This window comes from Malaya genurostris, chromosome 1, assembly GCF_030247185.1.
Source record: "Malaya genurostris strain Urasoe2022 chromosome 1, Malgen_1.1, whole genome shotgun sequence".
NCBI lineage: Eukaryota > Metazoa > Arthropoda > Insecta > Diptera > Culicidae > Malaya > Malaya genurostris.
Window position 1 is genome coordinate 79,072,369 of NC_080570.1, and position 18,960 is coordinate 79,091,328.

General features: G+C 37.9%; 1 protein-coding gene across 1 annotated transcript in view; it reads right to left on the reverse strand.

Annotated features, from left to right (window-relative positions):
- The window catches only part of LOC131440568 (probable serine/threonine-protein kinase pXi), a 49,598-nt gene that overhangs the window by 21,349 nt on the left and 9,289 nt on the right, over nucleotides 1-18,960 (reverse strand). Inside the window, exons 2-3 of the mRNA XM_058611965.1 lie at nucleotides 8,294-8,479; nucleotides 7,725-8,236 (exon numbers count right to left, since the gene is read on the reverse strand). Coding sequence (XP_058467948.1) covers nucleotides 7,725-8,236; nucleotides 8,294-8,479 — 698 coding nt within the window. The remainder of the gene's footprint in view (nucleotides 1-7,724; nucleotides 8,237-8,293; nucleotides 8,480-18,960) is intronic.

Sequence of the window (18,960 nt, forward strand, 5' to 3'; positions counted from 1 at the left end):
TCGATCTATGTTCGAGACGATTATGCAGCGGTACAGTTCTGAAGCTCCTGGTATTAAGCTTTACCATCTCCGAAACTCGTTAGTGGGCAAAGCCGCAGGTATTATTGACCAAGAAATCATAAACAATAATGATTACAATGCTGCGTGGAAGATGTTGATTGAGCGATACGAAGACAAAAGGCTCATTATTGATAAACATATTGATGCTCTTTTCAACCTTCCAAAACTACTGAGCGAAAATGCGTGCGATCTCCGAAAACTTATTGACACATGCACGAAAAATGTTGAAGCTTTAAAGAACCTTGGTCTTCCTGTAGAAGGATTAGGGGAGTGCATGATGATCAATCGCCTTGTGTCCAAATTAGACACCGAAACTCGCAAAGCCTGGGAATTGAATCACGTAGACGATGACTTACCAGGATATGACGACACGCTTGAGTTTCTACGAGAAAGATGTAAGGTATTGGAAAAGATTCAACCTGCAGTGAAGCAAATACTGAAAAACCAAAAACCAGTACGCAACATACAAGAAGCGAAGGGAAAGACGAGTACCTTACTCACTGTTACCGATAAGTGTCCGCAATGTTCTAATAATCATGAGCTGTGGAGATGTGATACGTTCAAGAACGTAAACTTATCCGACAAGTACAATACCCTGCGACGCATTGGTGCCTGCTTCAATTGTCTCCAGAAAGGGCATAGACTAAGCAACTGCACGTCGAAACATACGTGCAAAAAGTGTCGGAAACCTCATCACACAATTCTCCATCCTGATGATAGTGCGAAAGAGTCTGAAAAGTCGTCACCGTCCGCAAAGAAGGCAGAGCAAACAAAAACTTTTGAGCAGTCATCAACGAGCGGTTCGACTGTAGCTACAACAGATGTAGAGCAACAATCTAATTTCTGCGCGCAACCAAAAAACTTGGGAAAGCAGATACTTCTTTCTACAGCAGTCGTTCTTGTCCACGGAAAGGGTGGTCAACAGTATCCCTGTCGAGTACTACTGGACTCTGGGTCGCATACGAGCTTTGTGACCGAGCAGTTCGCGACTCTTTTAGCGCTAAAGAAGCATCCAACAAATGTGCACATCAGCTGTTTGAACGATACTCAGACCAAAGTTCGTCTCAAGATCCATACCCAAGCGACGTCTCGTGTCAACGACTACACGGTTTGCTTGGAACTGCTTGTGGTTCCCAAAATCACGGGAGTTCTGCCAAGTAGTAAGGTGGATATTAGTACCTTGTCTCTCCCAAGCGGAATTGAACTCGCAGATCCAAGATTCCATGTCCCCGACAAGATCAACATGTTGTTGGGAGCAGATGTATTTTTTGATATGCTGATGATAGGTCGACTTCAACTAGTAAGAAGTGGTGCTTTACTACAAGAAACTCAGTTTGGATGGGTTTTGAGTGGACCAGTTCCGAACGAAGATTCCCGAGTCGTTCATTCCTTCTCCGCTACTGCCTCCGAAGAAAGCGTGGATACATTGGTGAGAAAGTTTTGGGAAATTGAGTCGTTCGGCGATATCGAAGGATTAAATTCTACTATTGAAGAAGAATGCGTGCAACATTTCGAAAGAACGCATCAGCGAATGGCAAACGGCAGATATTTGGTGCGTTTACCGTTCAATGATAAGAAGATCCTACTGGGAGATTCGAGGCGTATGGCCGAAAAACGATTTTATGGATTGGAAAAACGTCTGAACGGCGTTCCTGAGCTGAAGCAACAGTATAGTGACTTCCTGCGGGAGTACGAAGCACTTGGTCACATGATCGAGAATCCGAAGCCCGATGATTCACAGGGTTTCTATTTACCACACCACTATGTCCTGAAACCCACTAGTTCTACTACAAAGTTACGTGTGGTTTTCGATGGATCAGCAGCGTCAGATACGGGGATTTCAATCAATGAAACCCAATTGATCGGGCCAATAGTACAAAATGATTTGGTCTCGATTCTTCTGAATTTCCGTATCCATAGATTTGTGTTTACAGCCGACATCTCTAAAATGTACCGGTAAGTCGCGGTACACGAAGACGACCGAAGATATCAGAGAATCTTGTGGAGGGAAACCCAGAATGAACCATTGAAAACGTACGACTTGCAAACCGTAACGTACGGCTTAGCTTCATCGCCATTTCTTGCGACGATGTCTCTCCGTCAATTGACTGAAGATGAAGGAGTACAGTATCCATTAGCCTCGAAGACGATCCAGAAATCTTGCTATATGGATGATGCACTCTTTGGAGCTGATACATTACCGGAAATCATTGAATTGAAGAATCAGACCGTAGCTCTTTTGGCAAAGGGTTGTTTTTGTGTACACAAATTTGCCTCGAATTCCCAAGAACTACTGATGGACATCCCAGAAGTCCAACGAGAACGAGGTATTGAAATCAAGGATACGAGTATCAACACAATTATGAAAACACTGGGTGTGGCGTGGATCCCTGTCAAAGATGAGTTTACAGTAGTGCTCTCTACACATCCAGTCGACAAGTACGCTATTCACACAAAACGAACAATTTTGAGTCAAATTGCAAAGATATTCGATCCGTTGGGCTTTGTAGGTCCGGCGGTAACTGCTGCTAAATTAATTATGCGTGAGCTGTGGACATTGAACCTGGAGTGGGATCAAACGGTTCCTGCAGATATGGCGCAGTTGTGGATAGAGTACTACCAACAGTTACAAACTCTAAACAATATCAAAATTCCGCGATGGATTTTGAGCGAAGAAACCAGTGACATCGAGCTCCATGGGTTTGCTGACGCTTCAGAGCTCGCATACGGCGCCTGTATCTATACACGATTGAAACGAACTGACGGTACAGCGGAGATGAAGTTAGTATGCAGCAAGTCAAGAGTGTTACCCAGGAAAACAAAGGAACAGAAGCAAATCACCACACCACGTGCCGAATTATTGGCGGCAGTGCTATTATCACGGTTAACTGTGAAGATACTAGCTGCGTTCGATATACAATTTGGTTGTGTGACTATGTGGAGTGACTCGCAAATTGTCTTGTGCTGGATTCGAAAGTCACCTAGTAAGCTGAAAACGTACGTTAGCAATCGAGTCCGAGAAATTCAAAATACGACTGAGGGATTTCAATGGAAATACATCCCAACGAAGGAGAACCCTGCTGATTGTTTATCGCGTGGAATCGCCCCGAAGAACATGGAGTCTCATTCGCTCTGGTGGACTGGACCAACAATGCTCCGTATTGCAGATCCAATCATTGTTGTGCCGCCTGCAATGGTGGACGAAGATATTCCTGAAGTGAAGAAGACAGTGTTAGTAACAGCGGTCACAGAAGCACGGCTACCGCTTTTCGATCGAATTAGCCGTTTTTCAATTATTCTGCGTGCTATGGCATATGTGGTGCGTTTTTGTGATTTTTTGCGTAGCGGTAGGAAGAAACTCACTAAGGGTTTACCTACGACGGATGAGATTTCACGATCTCACGCACTGACCATGCGATTAGTGCAAACTGAAGCATTTGCTACTGAGTTGAAGTTATTGCGAACGAAGAACCCCAGTTTGAAACTTCCCTTCCGGAGCTTGCATCCTTTCATCGATCCATTCATGCAATTCTGCGAGTCGGTGGCCGTTTGAGGAACGCTCAAGTTCCTTATGAGTACAAGCATCAAGCGTTACTCCCGGAAAGACATCCCTTGACAACAACATTGATACGATACTTGCATCAAACCAATCTTCACCCCAGTCAAAGAAGCTTGCTATCTATAGTAAGACAGCGATATTGGCCTCTACGAGCAAAAAACATCATCAGAAAGGTTATATATCAGTGTATACCAACCAACTACATCTACGCAACTCATGGGAGATCTACCCGACTATCGAGTCCAGCCGTCGTTTCCGTTCACACGCACCGGGCTGGATTTCGCCGGACCATTCAATATTCGCGGAAACCACAAACTACGAAACGCGCAGATTACGAAAGGTTACATCTGTGTATTTGTGTGCATGACAACTCGTGCCCTTCATCTGGAAGCGGTTTCAGACTTGACGTCGGAAGCCTTTCTCGGGGCCCTGCAACGGTTTGTCAGTCGTCGAGGTTTGATCGAGAATTTGTACTCCGACAATGCAACCAATTTTGAAGGCGCTAACAATGAACTACGTCGTCTAGCTGAACTGTTTCGTGATGAGCAACATTGTCGTGATCTTGATACGTTTTGTACACAGCGAGGAATCAAGTGGTCCTTCATTCCGCCACGAAGCCCACACTTCGGGGGGATTTGGGAAGCGGGTGTCAAATCCGTTAAACGGCACCTCATGCGAATTTTGGCCGAGCATAATCTTTCCTTCGAGCAATTCTCAACAGTGCTTACCCAGATAGAGGCGATTTTAAACTAGCGGCCATTAACACCTACTTCAGACGATCCAAACTATGTTCGTGCTATCACTCCGGCCCATTTTCTAATCGGTCGGGAGTTTCAAGCGATCCCAGAGCCTTCATATCAGCAAATTCATCCTGGTCGGCTGTCCAAGTGGCAGTTCGTCCAAGATTTAAAGCAAAAATTCTGGAACCTGTGGATGACCCACTATCTTCACGAGCTTCAGCAACGCCAGAAGGATTTTAAAATCACCACGTTCAAGATTGGTGCGTTAGTATTGGTCGTCGACGACAACGTACCTCCTTTGCAATGGATGCTTGCCCGTATCACTGAGCTGATTCCAGGAAGAGACGGCCACACACGTGTGGTTGGTCTGCGTTTACCTAACGGCAAAACAACGACGAGAGCAATCAAGAAGATCTGTTTACTTCCATTGGATGGTGAAGGAGAAGAACCAGCCATCCCTTCTTGAAATGGTCCATTTCAACGCGCGGGAGAATGTTAGTTTGGCAACTCGATCCACGAAGACGCGACAACCATCAAAGAAATGAAACACCGTGATTCCAGTTCATTCTCATACACATACCATTGTAATCGATCTGAATAAAAGTTAGTTATAAGTTTGACTGCTCCGAGAGCATACGCGATTTTTTGATTTTGTAACGATACAGTCCATTGCATCCGAACAGCACAGTGGGACGCTAAACATTGCTGACACGATGGCCTTCCGGCGAGACAGGAGGTTGGTGCAGGCCTAACAAGCCACCCGGAAAAAGGAAGTTACGAACCTACGACAGCTGCCCACGGCGGGATGTAAAACTTGTCATCGGCGACATGAATGCTCAGGTAGGCCGGGAGGCAATATACAGACCCGTGATCGGGCTGGAGAACCTGCACGCGGTAAGAAACGACAACGGTCAACGATGCGTAAACTTGGCAGCCTCCCGAGGAATTGTAGTTCGAAGTACTTTCTTCCCCCACAAAGATATCCACAAAGCCACCTGGAGATCACCTGATCAACACACAGGAAATCAAATCGACCACGTTCTTATCGACGGGCGATTCTTCTCCGACGTCATCAATATCCGCACTTACCGCAGTGCCAACATTGATTCTGACCACTACCTTGTCGCGGTTTGTATGCGCTCAAAACTATCGACGGTGCACAACACTCGTCGCACAGGAACGCCGGGACTCAACCTCGAGCAGCTACGTAGCGTTGTACTGCAGAGGAATACGCGCAACAACTGGAGCTAGTGCTACCGACGGAAGAGCAGCTTGGCGCGGCGACTCTTGAAGATGGCTGGAGGAACATATTTGAAGACAAACACGAGAAAAGGTCCTAAGTGCAAATGAGAGTTTCTCTTTGTTTACTTTCTCTTTCGATTATTACGGTCCTATCGGTAATCCTTCTCTCTAACTTTCTACATAGAATAACGACTGAACCCATCGACTTTCGATCTGTAGTTAAGAAATTGTTGGAAAATACAAGGATATGCCGTAATAACTGAAAGAGAAATTAAACAAAGAGAATCTGTCAGTTGCACTTGGGACCTTTTCTAATGTTCATCGAGATTTATCAAATTTAGCTAGCTCTATGTATATATTTCTTAATAGCATTTACATGGCGTGTATATAAAACTGCCCCGTCGAAAAATTTTAAGGCTCTAAATAATGACGCCAATGTAATGAAAATAGTGCAAAGTATTAACAAGTACAACAAAGAAAATTATTTTAAGGAGGCAGCAGTATTGTTGGGGCCGAAATCAAAATAACTCTGATGATTTTGTAATCTACTTTTACTTAATTTATCTTTGGTCAATATTATGATAACTTTTTCGTATTGTTAAGTCTTTTTCTTTATATTTATTGTTGTTTTGTAGTTAAATGTGGAAATTAATATTGTTTTTTCCTAATTTTTAAACTGTTATTCTATGTTTTGGGAAGAACGGGAGAACGTGTGGATGTTACAGGTTTGCTTGTCGATCTGCTGCCGGAAGCGGCGGCCCCTTCGCAAGCAAACCTGTAATCAACCCGTTCGCCCGACCTAACCCCGTACGACAAATGACCGTATGCCAAAAAAAAAACTGTATGCCATAGGAATATATGCCTTTATTGTTTTTATGACAAATGACCGCTATGCCTATATACCGTATGAGTAATGACCGTATGCCAAATGACCGTCGGTGAAATGACATGTAATCAATTTTAATAAACTGAAACGAGAAAGAACTTCGAATTGCTTCCTAATACTGATCATGTCATAATACTATTTACGAATGTGCGATGTTTGATGTTCGAAAATTAATGCCATACAATGTTGAAGCGTTACGAGCGTCGTTGATACATTGAAAAAAAAATATACAGATGGATCAAACCAATGTTCATACATTCGTAGTGGCGACAATGTGCATTGCCTCTAAAACATGCTAAAAGAAAATGCCAATACTAGTTCTGCTAATTAACTTTTGCTAATCATTTGTTATTCTACGATTATGGATAAGTACAACAAAGGAAGATTTATCTATATGAACTGTCTCTCTACCTCTCGATTGATGAGTGTAGAATAATATTTCCAGAACTTTGCAAAAAAATGTATATATATATATATATATATATATATATATATATATATATATATATATATATATATATATATATATATATATATATATATATATATATATATATATATATATATATATATATATATATATATATATATATATATATATATATATATATATATATATATATATATATATATATATATATATATATATATATATATATATATATATATATACTTTTTTAGCAGATTTCAGAAAAACTGCACTATTTCTAGCCATATTGATAGTTCGAACATCTATCAACGACATTGTATCATTATTATTATTATTTACATCTGTGTCGCGAGGGAACAAGATGGCTAGTTTTTAGCAAGCGTCATTTGCTTCTTTTCTTTATTTGCTCATGTGGTGAAATATATTGAATTGAAAATTAATTCAACATTTTAAAATAAGAACTATAAGACAGCTGCGTAAAATGATGGTCAGTAATAAATGTAAGAAACAGTTGCTGTCTCTTTGGACGTGACAAAAAAATATTTTACAGTTTTAGAGCAAATTCCCAAATTTATACACATATGTATTAGAAAAGCTTCTTTAATCCAAGAGGTAAATGACCACAGGGTTCAAACCTCTATTCTACAAAATTATTTGTTCTATTGACAGAATTGTAATATTTCATTATCTTGTTAATATCCTGAGGAAAAATAATTTGAAAATATTCTGCTAAAGGACTATCAATTCAATATCGATTCAAAGTATTATAAAATTTGAAGAGATATGGTATGCTGTATACACACTTACCGGTGTCAACAGCTGAGGTGTGGCAGTTGGCGACGATATGTTGGTAGTGAATTTAATTCCAGAGCCAAGATCGAAATCGCAAATCTTGATAGGACATAGCTTATCCGGATACACGCATAAAATATTCTCTGGTTTAAGGTCACGGTGCGCAATACCTTTCTTGTGCAAAAAATCCAGACCAGATGCAATCTCTTTGATAATTTGCGCAGCATCGTACTCGGAGAAACATACATTCTCCTGAATGCGAGTCAACAATGGTCCACCATTTATCTTCTCAAAAACTAGGTAAAATTTTTCTTCATCCTCGAAAAATTCCAATAGCTGCAAGATATTTGGGTGGCCCTGGCAATGATGAAAGGTCTCAACTTCGCGGAATACGCGTGCTCTCGCGTGTCCTGGAATTTTATCGATGATCTTCACCGCATACTCTAGCTCCGTGTAGATGTTGATACACGTTTGTACCGAAGCGTACGCACCTTCGCCAAGCACCTCACCAGTCAATTTGTACAATTCTGGAGAGTAAAAATGAATTTTTTAAATGATTTTAGAAGAAATAAATCGTATCTTACCTTGGAAGCATGACGATTGCATCGACGAGCTAGCTCGTTTCTTTCTGCGTCGTTTGCGTTTCATCTCCTCCTTGTGGCGATTGAAATCAGCCTGGCGTTCCGCTTCGGTCATCAGCCGAGCCTCGTTCGATTCGTTACCCGATATTTCCTCACTACTGTAACGAGCCACCTCGGCATTTCGTAAATCTATAATTATAGAAAAACAAAATCATTTGAAAACGAGATCGATACACATACTGCACATGGGTTTTTGATTGAGAATATGATGTGTGAGGTGTGGTTCCCTTAATATTTATCAGGATAAAATAGCTAGCCTTGCACTATAATCAAAGATTCTACTTTAGATGGAATATACATTGTTATACCATAATTTATCATGGATTTTAAAAAATTGAGATTTCAACTTTCTCTGAGTTGCCAAAAACAAGAACAAAAAAACCCTTCTTAATCCACCTAGTGGTGTGATAATGCCTTTCTCTTCTTTCATAACAGTCTCATGAAAATATATTTTCGAAATGTAATTTACATGTACATGTACATTACATTACATGTAATTTTCGAAATCGAAAAAATAATTTTAATGTCAAAAGGCTTAGAATTGCATGAAACGTCAAGATTTAGTGTCATCTCGAAAAAATTTTTTTTTGTAAATTGACTTTTTGGGTCCAAGCCCAGAAAGTTGATTTTTTCAAAAAATATTCAAACTTTAACCACCGGGCAGCACCTCTTACGCATGTCCGATTAAGCTCAAATTTTGCATGAGGACATTTTTCGAGGTGCTTAAACTTTTCAGCGCTAGCGCTTTACGAAATTAGAAGTGATCCCAAAATATTGGCACCCTTATATGTATAAGAGCGGTAAAAATCAACGTGTTTTGTCGGTTACGTCACTTATACCATCATATCTCCGGAACAAAAAGTCACAGCCGTTTGATCTTTGAACTTGATCAATGACCCGACAGTAGCTTTCAAACGAGCATAAGTTTGTTCAAATCGGTTCAACCATCTCTGAGAAAATTGAGCGCGTATAAATTTCTTCGAAAAGTGCACACACACATACACACACAGACATTTTCCGATCTCGTCGAACTGAGTCGAATGGTATATAACACTATGGGTCTCTGAGGCTCCGTTCAAAAGTCAGTTTTTCCAGCAATTCTAATACCTTTCTATAGAGGAAGGCAAAACGTTTTCAATGCATTCCGTTAACGTGTAGCACTGCACTGATAACTGAAGTTTAGGAACATTTATAAATGTTTTTTTTTTGTGTCCACGCAGTGGTGTTATCTAGATAGGGTGACTGCACCAATAGTCATTTCATTAGTCGAGCCATCATCCGTATGCTAGGTACAAATGTCATTTGGCATAAATTCATTTTTTGGCGATGGTTGGACAATGAGAATGCAAGTCAATCCAATTTCGGTGATTAAAGAGGTAATGACGGGCTGGTAAAGGCGGGTCACATGAACGCTATAGGTTGGAGTTGAATCAGAACCTTATAGTCTTATTTTTATTGCAGTATTGTAGCGTAGTGTAGTTTTTGCACATTGAATCTGTTTCGGTCTTGGTCCTGCTCTCCTATATCGTTTTCCATGTCCAAAGCGGTGCAACTGGTTATCACCCAAATGTATCGCGCGACTTTCAAGTGTGGATAATTACTTAAAAAATGGAATGCTTAGAATGCTATTGATGAAATTTGAGAGCTGCTTAAGCCAAATCAATCCCTTTTATCCCAACTTTTGGTTAGTTGGAACGGTTGTCCGGAGTTTTACAAGTATCAGAAGAATCCTAGAGCGATCGTATGAGTTTGTTGAATAGCCAAAAGTCTCATGGAGCTAAATCGAGCGAATACAATGTTTGTGGAACGACATTGGTTGAATTTAAGGCGAAAAAATCACAAAGAATCAATGTAGTTGTCAGATCATTATTCCGGTCTCTTTTTACGAATGGCTCTGCGCCTATGACGCACAGCAGTTAAATAATATTCCTTGCTGACAGTTTGGCCGGTCGGAAGATACTCGGAGTGCAAAACACCTCGATAATCGAAGAAAACTGTCAACATTAACATTATTCGATCGAAAAATCAATACGACGTTATTCAGAATAAGGGCGAATAAAATTGTTGTTATAAAGTGTGTTCATGTTTGTCTTATGGATTTAGTTGTAGTTTTTGTCATTGTCGTAGATCTGTTATTGTGATAATATGTATTATGTGCAGAGCTGCAAATTGTTAGTCATGTCAAATGACCTTGACAGACTGACTAAAATCATCGTCAACTGTAATCGGTACGGTCAAAGTGCCTGTCAAATGAGATACTCGATAGTTCAATGACCAAGTAGAAGTATACTCAGTCAAAGACAGGTGACGCATTTTGTTCTCTCTCTTTCTCCTATTCCCTGTTGAAGTAAAAAATTTCTAAATTTGCGGTCGCAAAACAAAGCAAACCGTTGGCAGCTGTCAAAGATGAAGTTGATTCATCGGCAGTTCATTTGTGTCGTCATCGTGTAAAACCGGTAGTATTAGGTTTTTTACCGTCACTGCTACCCTCAATCGGATGAACACATTCAGTAATTAAGCCAAAGGTTGTAACACATATATATGTTAAATTTTAACGATGATGCTTGCAATATTGTCAAACCCACTAACCATAGAAGAGTTAGTGGGGAAATTACAGTAAAAGCCTAAATAAAAACTTTTACCTCAGTTCGCTTTCTCATCTCATCCTAGTCAGTCGATAAAGCAAAACCGCTTACGTTCGGGACGGAAGAAACCAAGTACAGTATTGTGTAGTGAACAATAGAACGACCTCGAAATGAGTAAACCAAACGAACAAAAGCTACCGCCGACACGAAAGAATACAATTATTGTTGATTTCAGGCAGTGCAAAATTCGACCTACGATACGAGAACTTAAAGGTTTGCTTAAGGAGCAAATGCATCTTGACATTAAACGTGTGCATTTACTTCAATGCAATAAGACAAATAATGTTGTTTACATCCAGTTTTATAAAGAGTTGGATGCAATTCAATTCGCAAAAGACAATAACAATGTGCACTATGTTACCTATGATATATTATATATATTTCATACTTTCATTAAATAATTTCGGATACTAATTTTAATACCAATTGATTAAGATCGATTCGAGTAGTTCACAAAAGCATGCTTCAGTGTTTATGTTACACAGTCGGCATCATTTTTCCAACCTAGTGCTTGACATTTGCGTTGCTTATTTGCATGAGAAGAGTGATGCTAATATAAAAAACGTGCTTAATCCACCTAGCAGTGAGATGATACCTTTTTTTATCAATCCGCATGTGTTTTTTGCATGAATATTCTTCGGTGTTTCAGTTTTCATGACATTATTCTAATGTCTGTCGTTTTAAGTGGCAATTTGAGATTTAAATGACTCATTACTCTGTAATGTAATTAAACATTCAATGATATGTCGAAGTTTCTGAAATTCGATTTGGCTTTTTTGAGAAAACGATTGAGCTTTGAGAAACGATTCGATACTGGAACCGGAATTCGAAATTCGGTGTAGCCGAAGTCAGACAAATTCACCTGAGTAGCTGTATAGTTTACATTTGTTTCAAAATGTTTGAAAATCAATATAGACATCTTTTGGAATCGTAGTGCGAATTAAATTTTTGGGTGGCTTCCGAAACGAAAACTGAATACAACCAAAAATGAAATAATTTTTGTTTGGTTATTTACTATCCAAATCTGCTAACCCGATAAACCTGATTAATTTATGTGAAATAGACATTTTTATACTAATCACCCTGTATCCCCTAAACCGGAAGTTGGATCAGACTGAAAACAAGATGTTTTATAGAATCTTAAAATTTTTCATTTGAATCTTAGATGATTCTTAGATTTCATTTGAATCTTAGATCGGTTCAGCCATCTACGAGAAAAATGAGTTACACAGTTTTAATTTCGTTTTACATCATGTAGTTCCGGAACCAGAGGTCGGAACCAAACATAGTTCAGGAACCTTGTTTGGGAGTATACGACTTTTCATATGAATCTGAGTTTGTAGAAAACGGTTGAATCATCTCAGAAAAAAAATTGAATGAAATTATTTATCACGCACGCATTTGCTGATCTCAACGAACTGATTCGAATGGTATATGGGTGTTATGTTCTTCCAGCATTTTTGCTGTAAGTAGTTTAAATCAATATAATTATGGAATTGCTTTCAACTCGAAAATTCTGCCATCATCTGGTTTACATATGTCATCTTCGAACGATTATGTTGCCAAAAACGAACCGTGCTAAAATCGGTCCGAGGCGAAATATCATGCTGTACACAGCCTTTTTTTTGTAACAGTATAAAAAATCGTGTTTTATGTTGCCCCCAAGCATTTCTTTGCCAGACAGCGCTCAAAACTTCTACTGCTGGAATAGGGGAAAAAGTCGATTACACGAAAATGTCGATATCTCAGTTAAAAATGGACGGATTTTAACAATCTATGGCTTGTTGGATAGCTTTTACCGTGTGGAATCTAAGTATAGAAACATATTCTGTTTTCAAGGTCAAATGTGACAGATACTGTAAAAAAACTGGAAATTTGGATATAAAACTTCGTATAACTCAAAAAGTAAACATCCGATCTCAAAACCATTCAAAGGTAAAAACCCTTCTTAGTCTTTACCAAAAAGATAAAAACCCTTCTTAGTCTACTTAATGGAATTTTATATCTTGTAAAATTACCACAGGGGGGGGGGGGTGGGGGTGACGTTAAAAAACCTAATGAATTACAACTTCCATGTACAATAGGGTACCAAATCAAAAAAGACCCTATGCAAATTTTGAGCTAAATCGAACATAGATAAGTGGTACCACTCGACGGTTATGGAAAAAACCATGAAATTTCTGAAATCGAAAAAATCCTATTACCCATATCCGAGATTAAGTAAAAATATTTGCATAGGGACTTTTGAAAAAAAAAAAAGGAATTTAATGCCAGAATTTTGCTTTGTTTGCAGGTAAAACAATTGTGTCATTTCCAAAAAGACCGATTCAAACTGATGACTGCTATACAAATATTGAATAATTTCAATGATGTTTTATTATTAATAGGAAAAACAATTGTTTTGTAATGGCTCGTTTGGATTCGCCCTAGAAATGTGAAACTATGTAAAACAACAATGAATCATTGAAAGCCAGCACTAAAACTTATTCTTTGAAAGCCAGCATACCAAGAGAGAAAAATTCACAACAATATTTTTAATATAACTCTACTAATTTTAAATATATTGAATCGTCTTGGCTTTGCTCAAAATGGTGAAGTGAGTGAGTGAGACTCAATATTTCTCTAATGATAATCATAATTCGAAAGCATCACTTCATATCACTGATTGAAAGAATTGTTCAACTCAATTAAATCTTTTGCCTTCTACGTGGTGGACCTATATTTTCATCGTTCTTTCACGGCTAGTGGAATAGAATAACATACGTCGTTGTGGTAGTAATACTTCTATCCAGGCATATACTTCTAAGCACTAAGACCACATCAATGTAGTAAATATTTACGAACACACACCCATTGCTACTTGTATTCGCGAGATAACTCGCCATTCAACATGTTTTGATATTTTATTTTGGTAATTACGCCGTAAACTCACTGAAGCGTGTTGGGGATATCAGAACATTTTGCGAAACAGTACAATAATAACAAATGAATCATCCTGAGTTTATTGCTTGTTCAAAATAAATAATGATTTTTCGAATTCTCAAAATTTTACCTGTCTGTAATTTTGCAAAAAAATGCACATCCATTGTTCGTTACAAGTAATAAGGTAATCTTTCGGTTTTTGTTATTATGTTGACTTTAGAGAATTGATGAAATAGATCTTGCGTTGCACTAATAAAATTTCTTAAAGATGAATCCGTAGTGAGTGTTTGGAAAATATATTAAAATATCATCACCTGAAGGTAATGAAATAAATCTAAAGATGGTTGTAAATTTAAATGCTATTTTTCATAACTTGTTCTATATTAGAATAGCAAAGACCGAAAAATCATTCACATCAATCTCGGTAAAGTTTAACTTTTGGAACTTTAGGCCTTTAAGAAAATTGTTCGACATTTATTTCGCCATGTAATAAAGTTATCGGTTCAGCGACGACGACAGTAAGCTGATGAAGTGTCAACAACCAAACCGGTTTTTCGGAGAAAGATCGAAATATACCGAGTGCGCAGGAACATATATCTAGCGATGGTAATGTATTTGCCGCTGCGTTGGTACATGACAGGTCGAAACATATACTAAAAGCATATAGTCCAGAGCGGCCATCACCTATAGTTTAGAGTTGAATCAAACGAAATTTAAGCATTTTACCTAACTATAACTATTCGAATACTTTCTGGATGAATCCTTGATTGGAAGAATAGACTAGCGTTATAGATCTTGGCATCCATCTCGATGAATAACTTACATTCAATGAAAGTCGCAGGTTATTAATCGGTCTCGACACACTACAAGTACGACGGGAATTATCACTAGGTTTGATAATAGCTGTCATCTTCAACGATAGGACCGACTATCCTGTTTTGCTCAACGAAGTTAATATTAATGTGCAACCCAGAGTTCCCCGTAACAGAGCTTTTTTTCGACTTCGTTTACGACGTTCCAACATCTAGATATGATTTTAATGTATCACGAAGTAAAATACGCACCAATCGTATCTGTATTTTGTCATCCTACCAACTGCTTCTGTGTTTTTATTATCGTCAGTTAGAAGGAGAGTGCATTTAAACCTGCCCGAATCAGTTACGTTGTCATTGCAATATGTCAGAACATCATTATCGGCGACGAACCGGATCGGAAAGGTTTTACGCCGTAAAAATAAATACAAGATAGAAGCCAAAAAGATAGGTACCCTCCATGTAACCCAATCGACAAATTTCTGTTTTTTTTTTTCAATTTGCACGTATCAGCTGTTTTTCAAAGAAGGGCGAATCTAACATTGACAGCAAATGGAGAAAAACGTCGATGAATGTTTCGACTTTGGTTTCAAATCCACTTTAGAAATTTTCGTATATTCTTAGATCAGTTTTTGATTAGACGATGAACTGTTGGTTCATCTTTAAAAGGCATGCAAATTTTACTACTTTCCTTCTGTATCTACTGAATAAATCAACATAAAAGGAGTTTCGTCCTTTTTCGATTCGTTTACATTTATGCTTTCTGTGTGAATTATGAAGTTACGACCTTGCGTATTTTTCGTGAAATTGGTTGGTTTTCGCGCCGAAGATAAATCTGCGAGTAATTTTATTGTCTCGTTTACTATTTCCAGTAGTAAAAGGTTCGGAAGCCATCTAAAATAACGATTATAAAAAGTTTCGCCCTCCCTTACTAGCGATTGGAGTGTCGCCCTGTTTGTTGGCATGGAACACGGAGGGCGAAATTTACGTAAACAAATGGGATGACAGTTTCGCCCTTTATAGTTCTTTGTATTACAAATATTGAGATTTTTGTAGAATCCGAATTTTTAGGCAAAATTGTAGAATTTTGAAGCATTTATTGGTAGGTGAGAGAAACTCGATTTGTTTACTTTTGTAAGATTCGCTCATCTTTGAAAAACAGCTGATATGATATCTAGAGTCTTTAAAAACATGACCGCCATACAAACTGAGATATAACTACTCACTACCTACCATGCATTCGACGTACAATCTTGAAAGGAACGCAATGTATCTACTTGGTTCATCTTCATCTGAACCCGCTTAGAAGAATGAGTAGATCATCAATATGGAACAGAAAGAGTTTAATGAATATCAGAAATAGTACCAAATAATCTACGTTTATCATGCATAGTAGGATGGTTGGTTTTTTTTTGGTGATGTGTTTCACGTGATTTGTAATTTTCTAAAGATACACAATTCAATTTGCAATTGTTTAAAATATAGGGTAAAGGTTTCAGTAGTCATATCAGTTCCAATAGTCATCTCATAGACAAAAAGGCGGGTGGGTAATGTCAGAGACATAACTGGATGTCGTGAATACGAAAACAACTGACATGTTCCTTAACACGTCCGAATATCAATTAGTTGATCAATTGTATGAATTTTGCAAGCATTCCCCTTTTCCACATTTCTTAAAAAACAAAGAAGGCTTCACTTGATCTAGATTACTGTGAATTTCACACAACGAAAAATGCCAAAATCTAACCAAACTGTTCTAGATTTGCACTAAACTGAGGATATTTCCTTTCGATTTGCGAACAACAAATCCTAATAGTTCTTTAGAAAACTTTTAGAGCAATTAGAACGGCTGATTTTGTGTATGGCTATCCACCGTTGCTTTTTCGCCAATGCAAATGACTGGCAGCTGTGACGTAATCGCTCTTGTCGGAAGCGAAACTAGCTTTGCAATCGACACAAAATACATCTGCTCGCAGTGGCGAGAGAATCCAAACTGATTCAATTTTTGTTGAGAGGCTTGTTTTTACCTGATTTCGTTTGTAGCTTTTTCACTAATGGGCGGTCCTAACGGCTATAAAAATAGCAGCATAAAGAATTTTAATTTCGATATTTCATTTCGGATTTGCATTTCATTCAAAGAAACTACCCGGATGCTGTACGGGATTCATTCCTGCCTTTCAGAAGGACCAAAATGTGGAACTCACTACGATATTAAACACTGTTCGGAACATTTTCCTCGAACGATTTGTTGTACAGCAGCAGATATTTTGTTCTCTTCCTCAGAACGCGTTCTGATTGGCTGGTGTTCACATGGATCAAATGAGACAGGTTTTTCAATAGTGTACTATTGAAATACTTCAATGCTTTTGCTATACACGTCTAAGTTGAAAAATTTCGATTTTATTGGGAGTTAGATTATATAAATCCTTTCACAGATAACTGAGCTATGAGCTTTAAAAATACGAGAAAGGTAAACGCGCCTTATGAATGATCCTCTTCGATACTCGTTTATATCAAACATTTCAGAAAAGTTTAATTTTAAATTATTTGAAATTATGTCACAAAACTGAAAATTTTATTATAAAATTGAGATCATATTTCCGATGGCATGTAGCAAAAATTATGTTGGTTCGTTAGATACAACAAGAGATATTCACGATCAAAAACTTATCACTCTCTCAGAGGGTAAATTTTGAAAAGGCACCCCATAGTAAAGTAAGTCGTATTCACGACAAAACCATTAGTTAGAGTGAATTCTGCTATCTCTATTGCCCTCAAGCGTAAGATGAAAATAACAGCAATATTGAACAATTTACAGCTATTTTTTCTGCAGTGTTGGTTCTTAGTGCCGAAGCAATGGTACAATAACCGTAGAATAATCACGTTTTATATGAGTCTTTTCCGTGCACATGAGTTACTGCGCAGATTCAAGAAGACAACGAATTACTCAGTTCAGTTCTGAAATTTGTTGTTTGAGAATTTTTATGCACACCATTAGGACAGGCTTCATTAGCTTACACTTGTGGCAGTTAAAAACAAATTACTAGTTCAGTTGCAACTTCGAAGCGGTTTTATTGATAAAGTTATTGACAGGTTTTTTCGAATTTTCATATTACAGACAAAATGAAGAGTACTAAACGGGAGTGATTGCATATAAATACGTTTCGTTGACATCTTGTAAGAAAATATTTGAATGTATTCATTAATCTTCGATTATAAAGTTAACAAAGAAGTTGTTTGATAGACTTTCAAGCTTTTATTTCCTTGAGGAGTTGTGAACCGACCTGAAATCCAACCTGACGTTAAAATTTAAATCAAAGGTAAACTAAACTGGCCACAAACAAATCGTTTGGCAGGTGATAGAGTGGAAATTTGATTATGTTCGGGATCAAACTATTATGGTTTGAATTTTTCATATATTTGAGTTCAATGAACCTGCCAAAGTTTTTCATAATCGGCTGATACAGGAATTGCGATGGAATCCATGACGATCTAACTCTTTATACGGTAGACACATTATTAGGTTAATTATTTTACCATTTATTTTAGTTTTTTAATGTAATTTGATTTTTTGTGTTTTAGAATTGTTTTTGTAATGTGAGTTTTTGAAAAGTAATAGGTTTTGTGCCTATTTTAGAATGGTACGTCGTTCATCAACTCAAACAAGTATTTCCCTATCAATAGTTATTAGAAAAATCATTAGAACATCACTTTTTGTCACGAAACGCCACTGGTAAATAAAAATGTCTGGGCAAGGGAAATATCGGTATGTTATTCAATAGTATGATAGCAGATTGCGGAATGAAGAGATTCGCTTGTGTTTTTCAATACAATGAGATAACGATATACTTTCGGTTGTTTTTTTTTTAACAAACAAATCTCAGAGCTAAGCTGAGTAATTCTTTTTTTTCTTGAATCTGTGCAGTAACTCATATGCACGGAAAAGACACTAACACAGCGACAACAGATACAAAAAATTTTATTTCTGATGTATATGAGATGCGGTGAGAATATGAGAATTTCGGTGCGATCCAACCTGCTTTCATCGAATAAAGATTTCAAAAAAATAATTGAATTTGGATGGGGTTGGGGACGCAGTTCATTCCTTCAATTTGACCGGTTGTGCAGTCCACGAGGTGCACATGAGAACGAGACGCCACTGCCACTGTGATCACTATTATAAAAAAATATTAAAATAATTTAAGAAAATTACTTTATTTTGTACATTGAT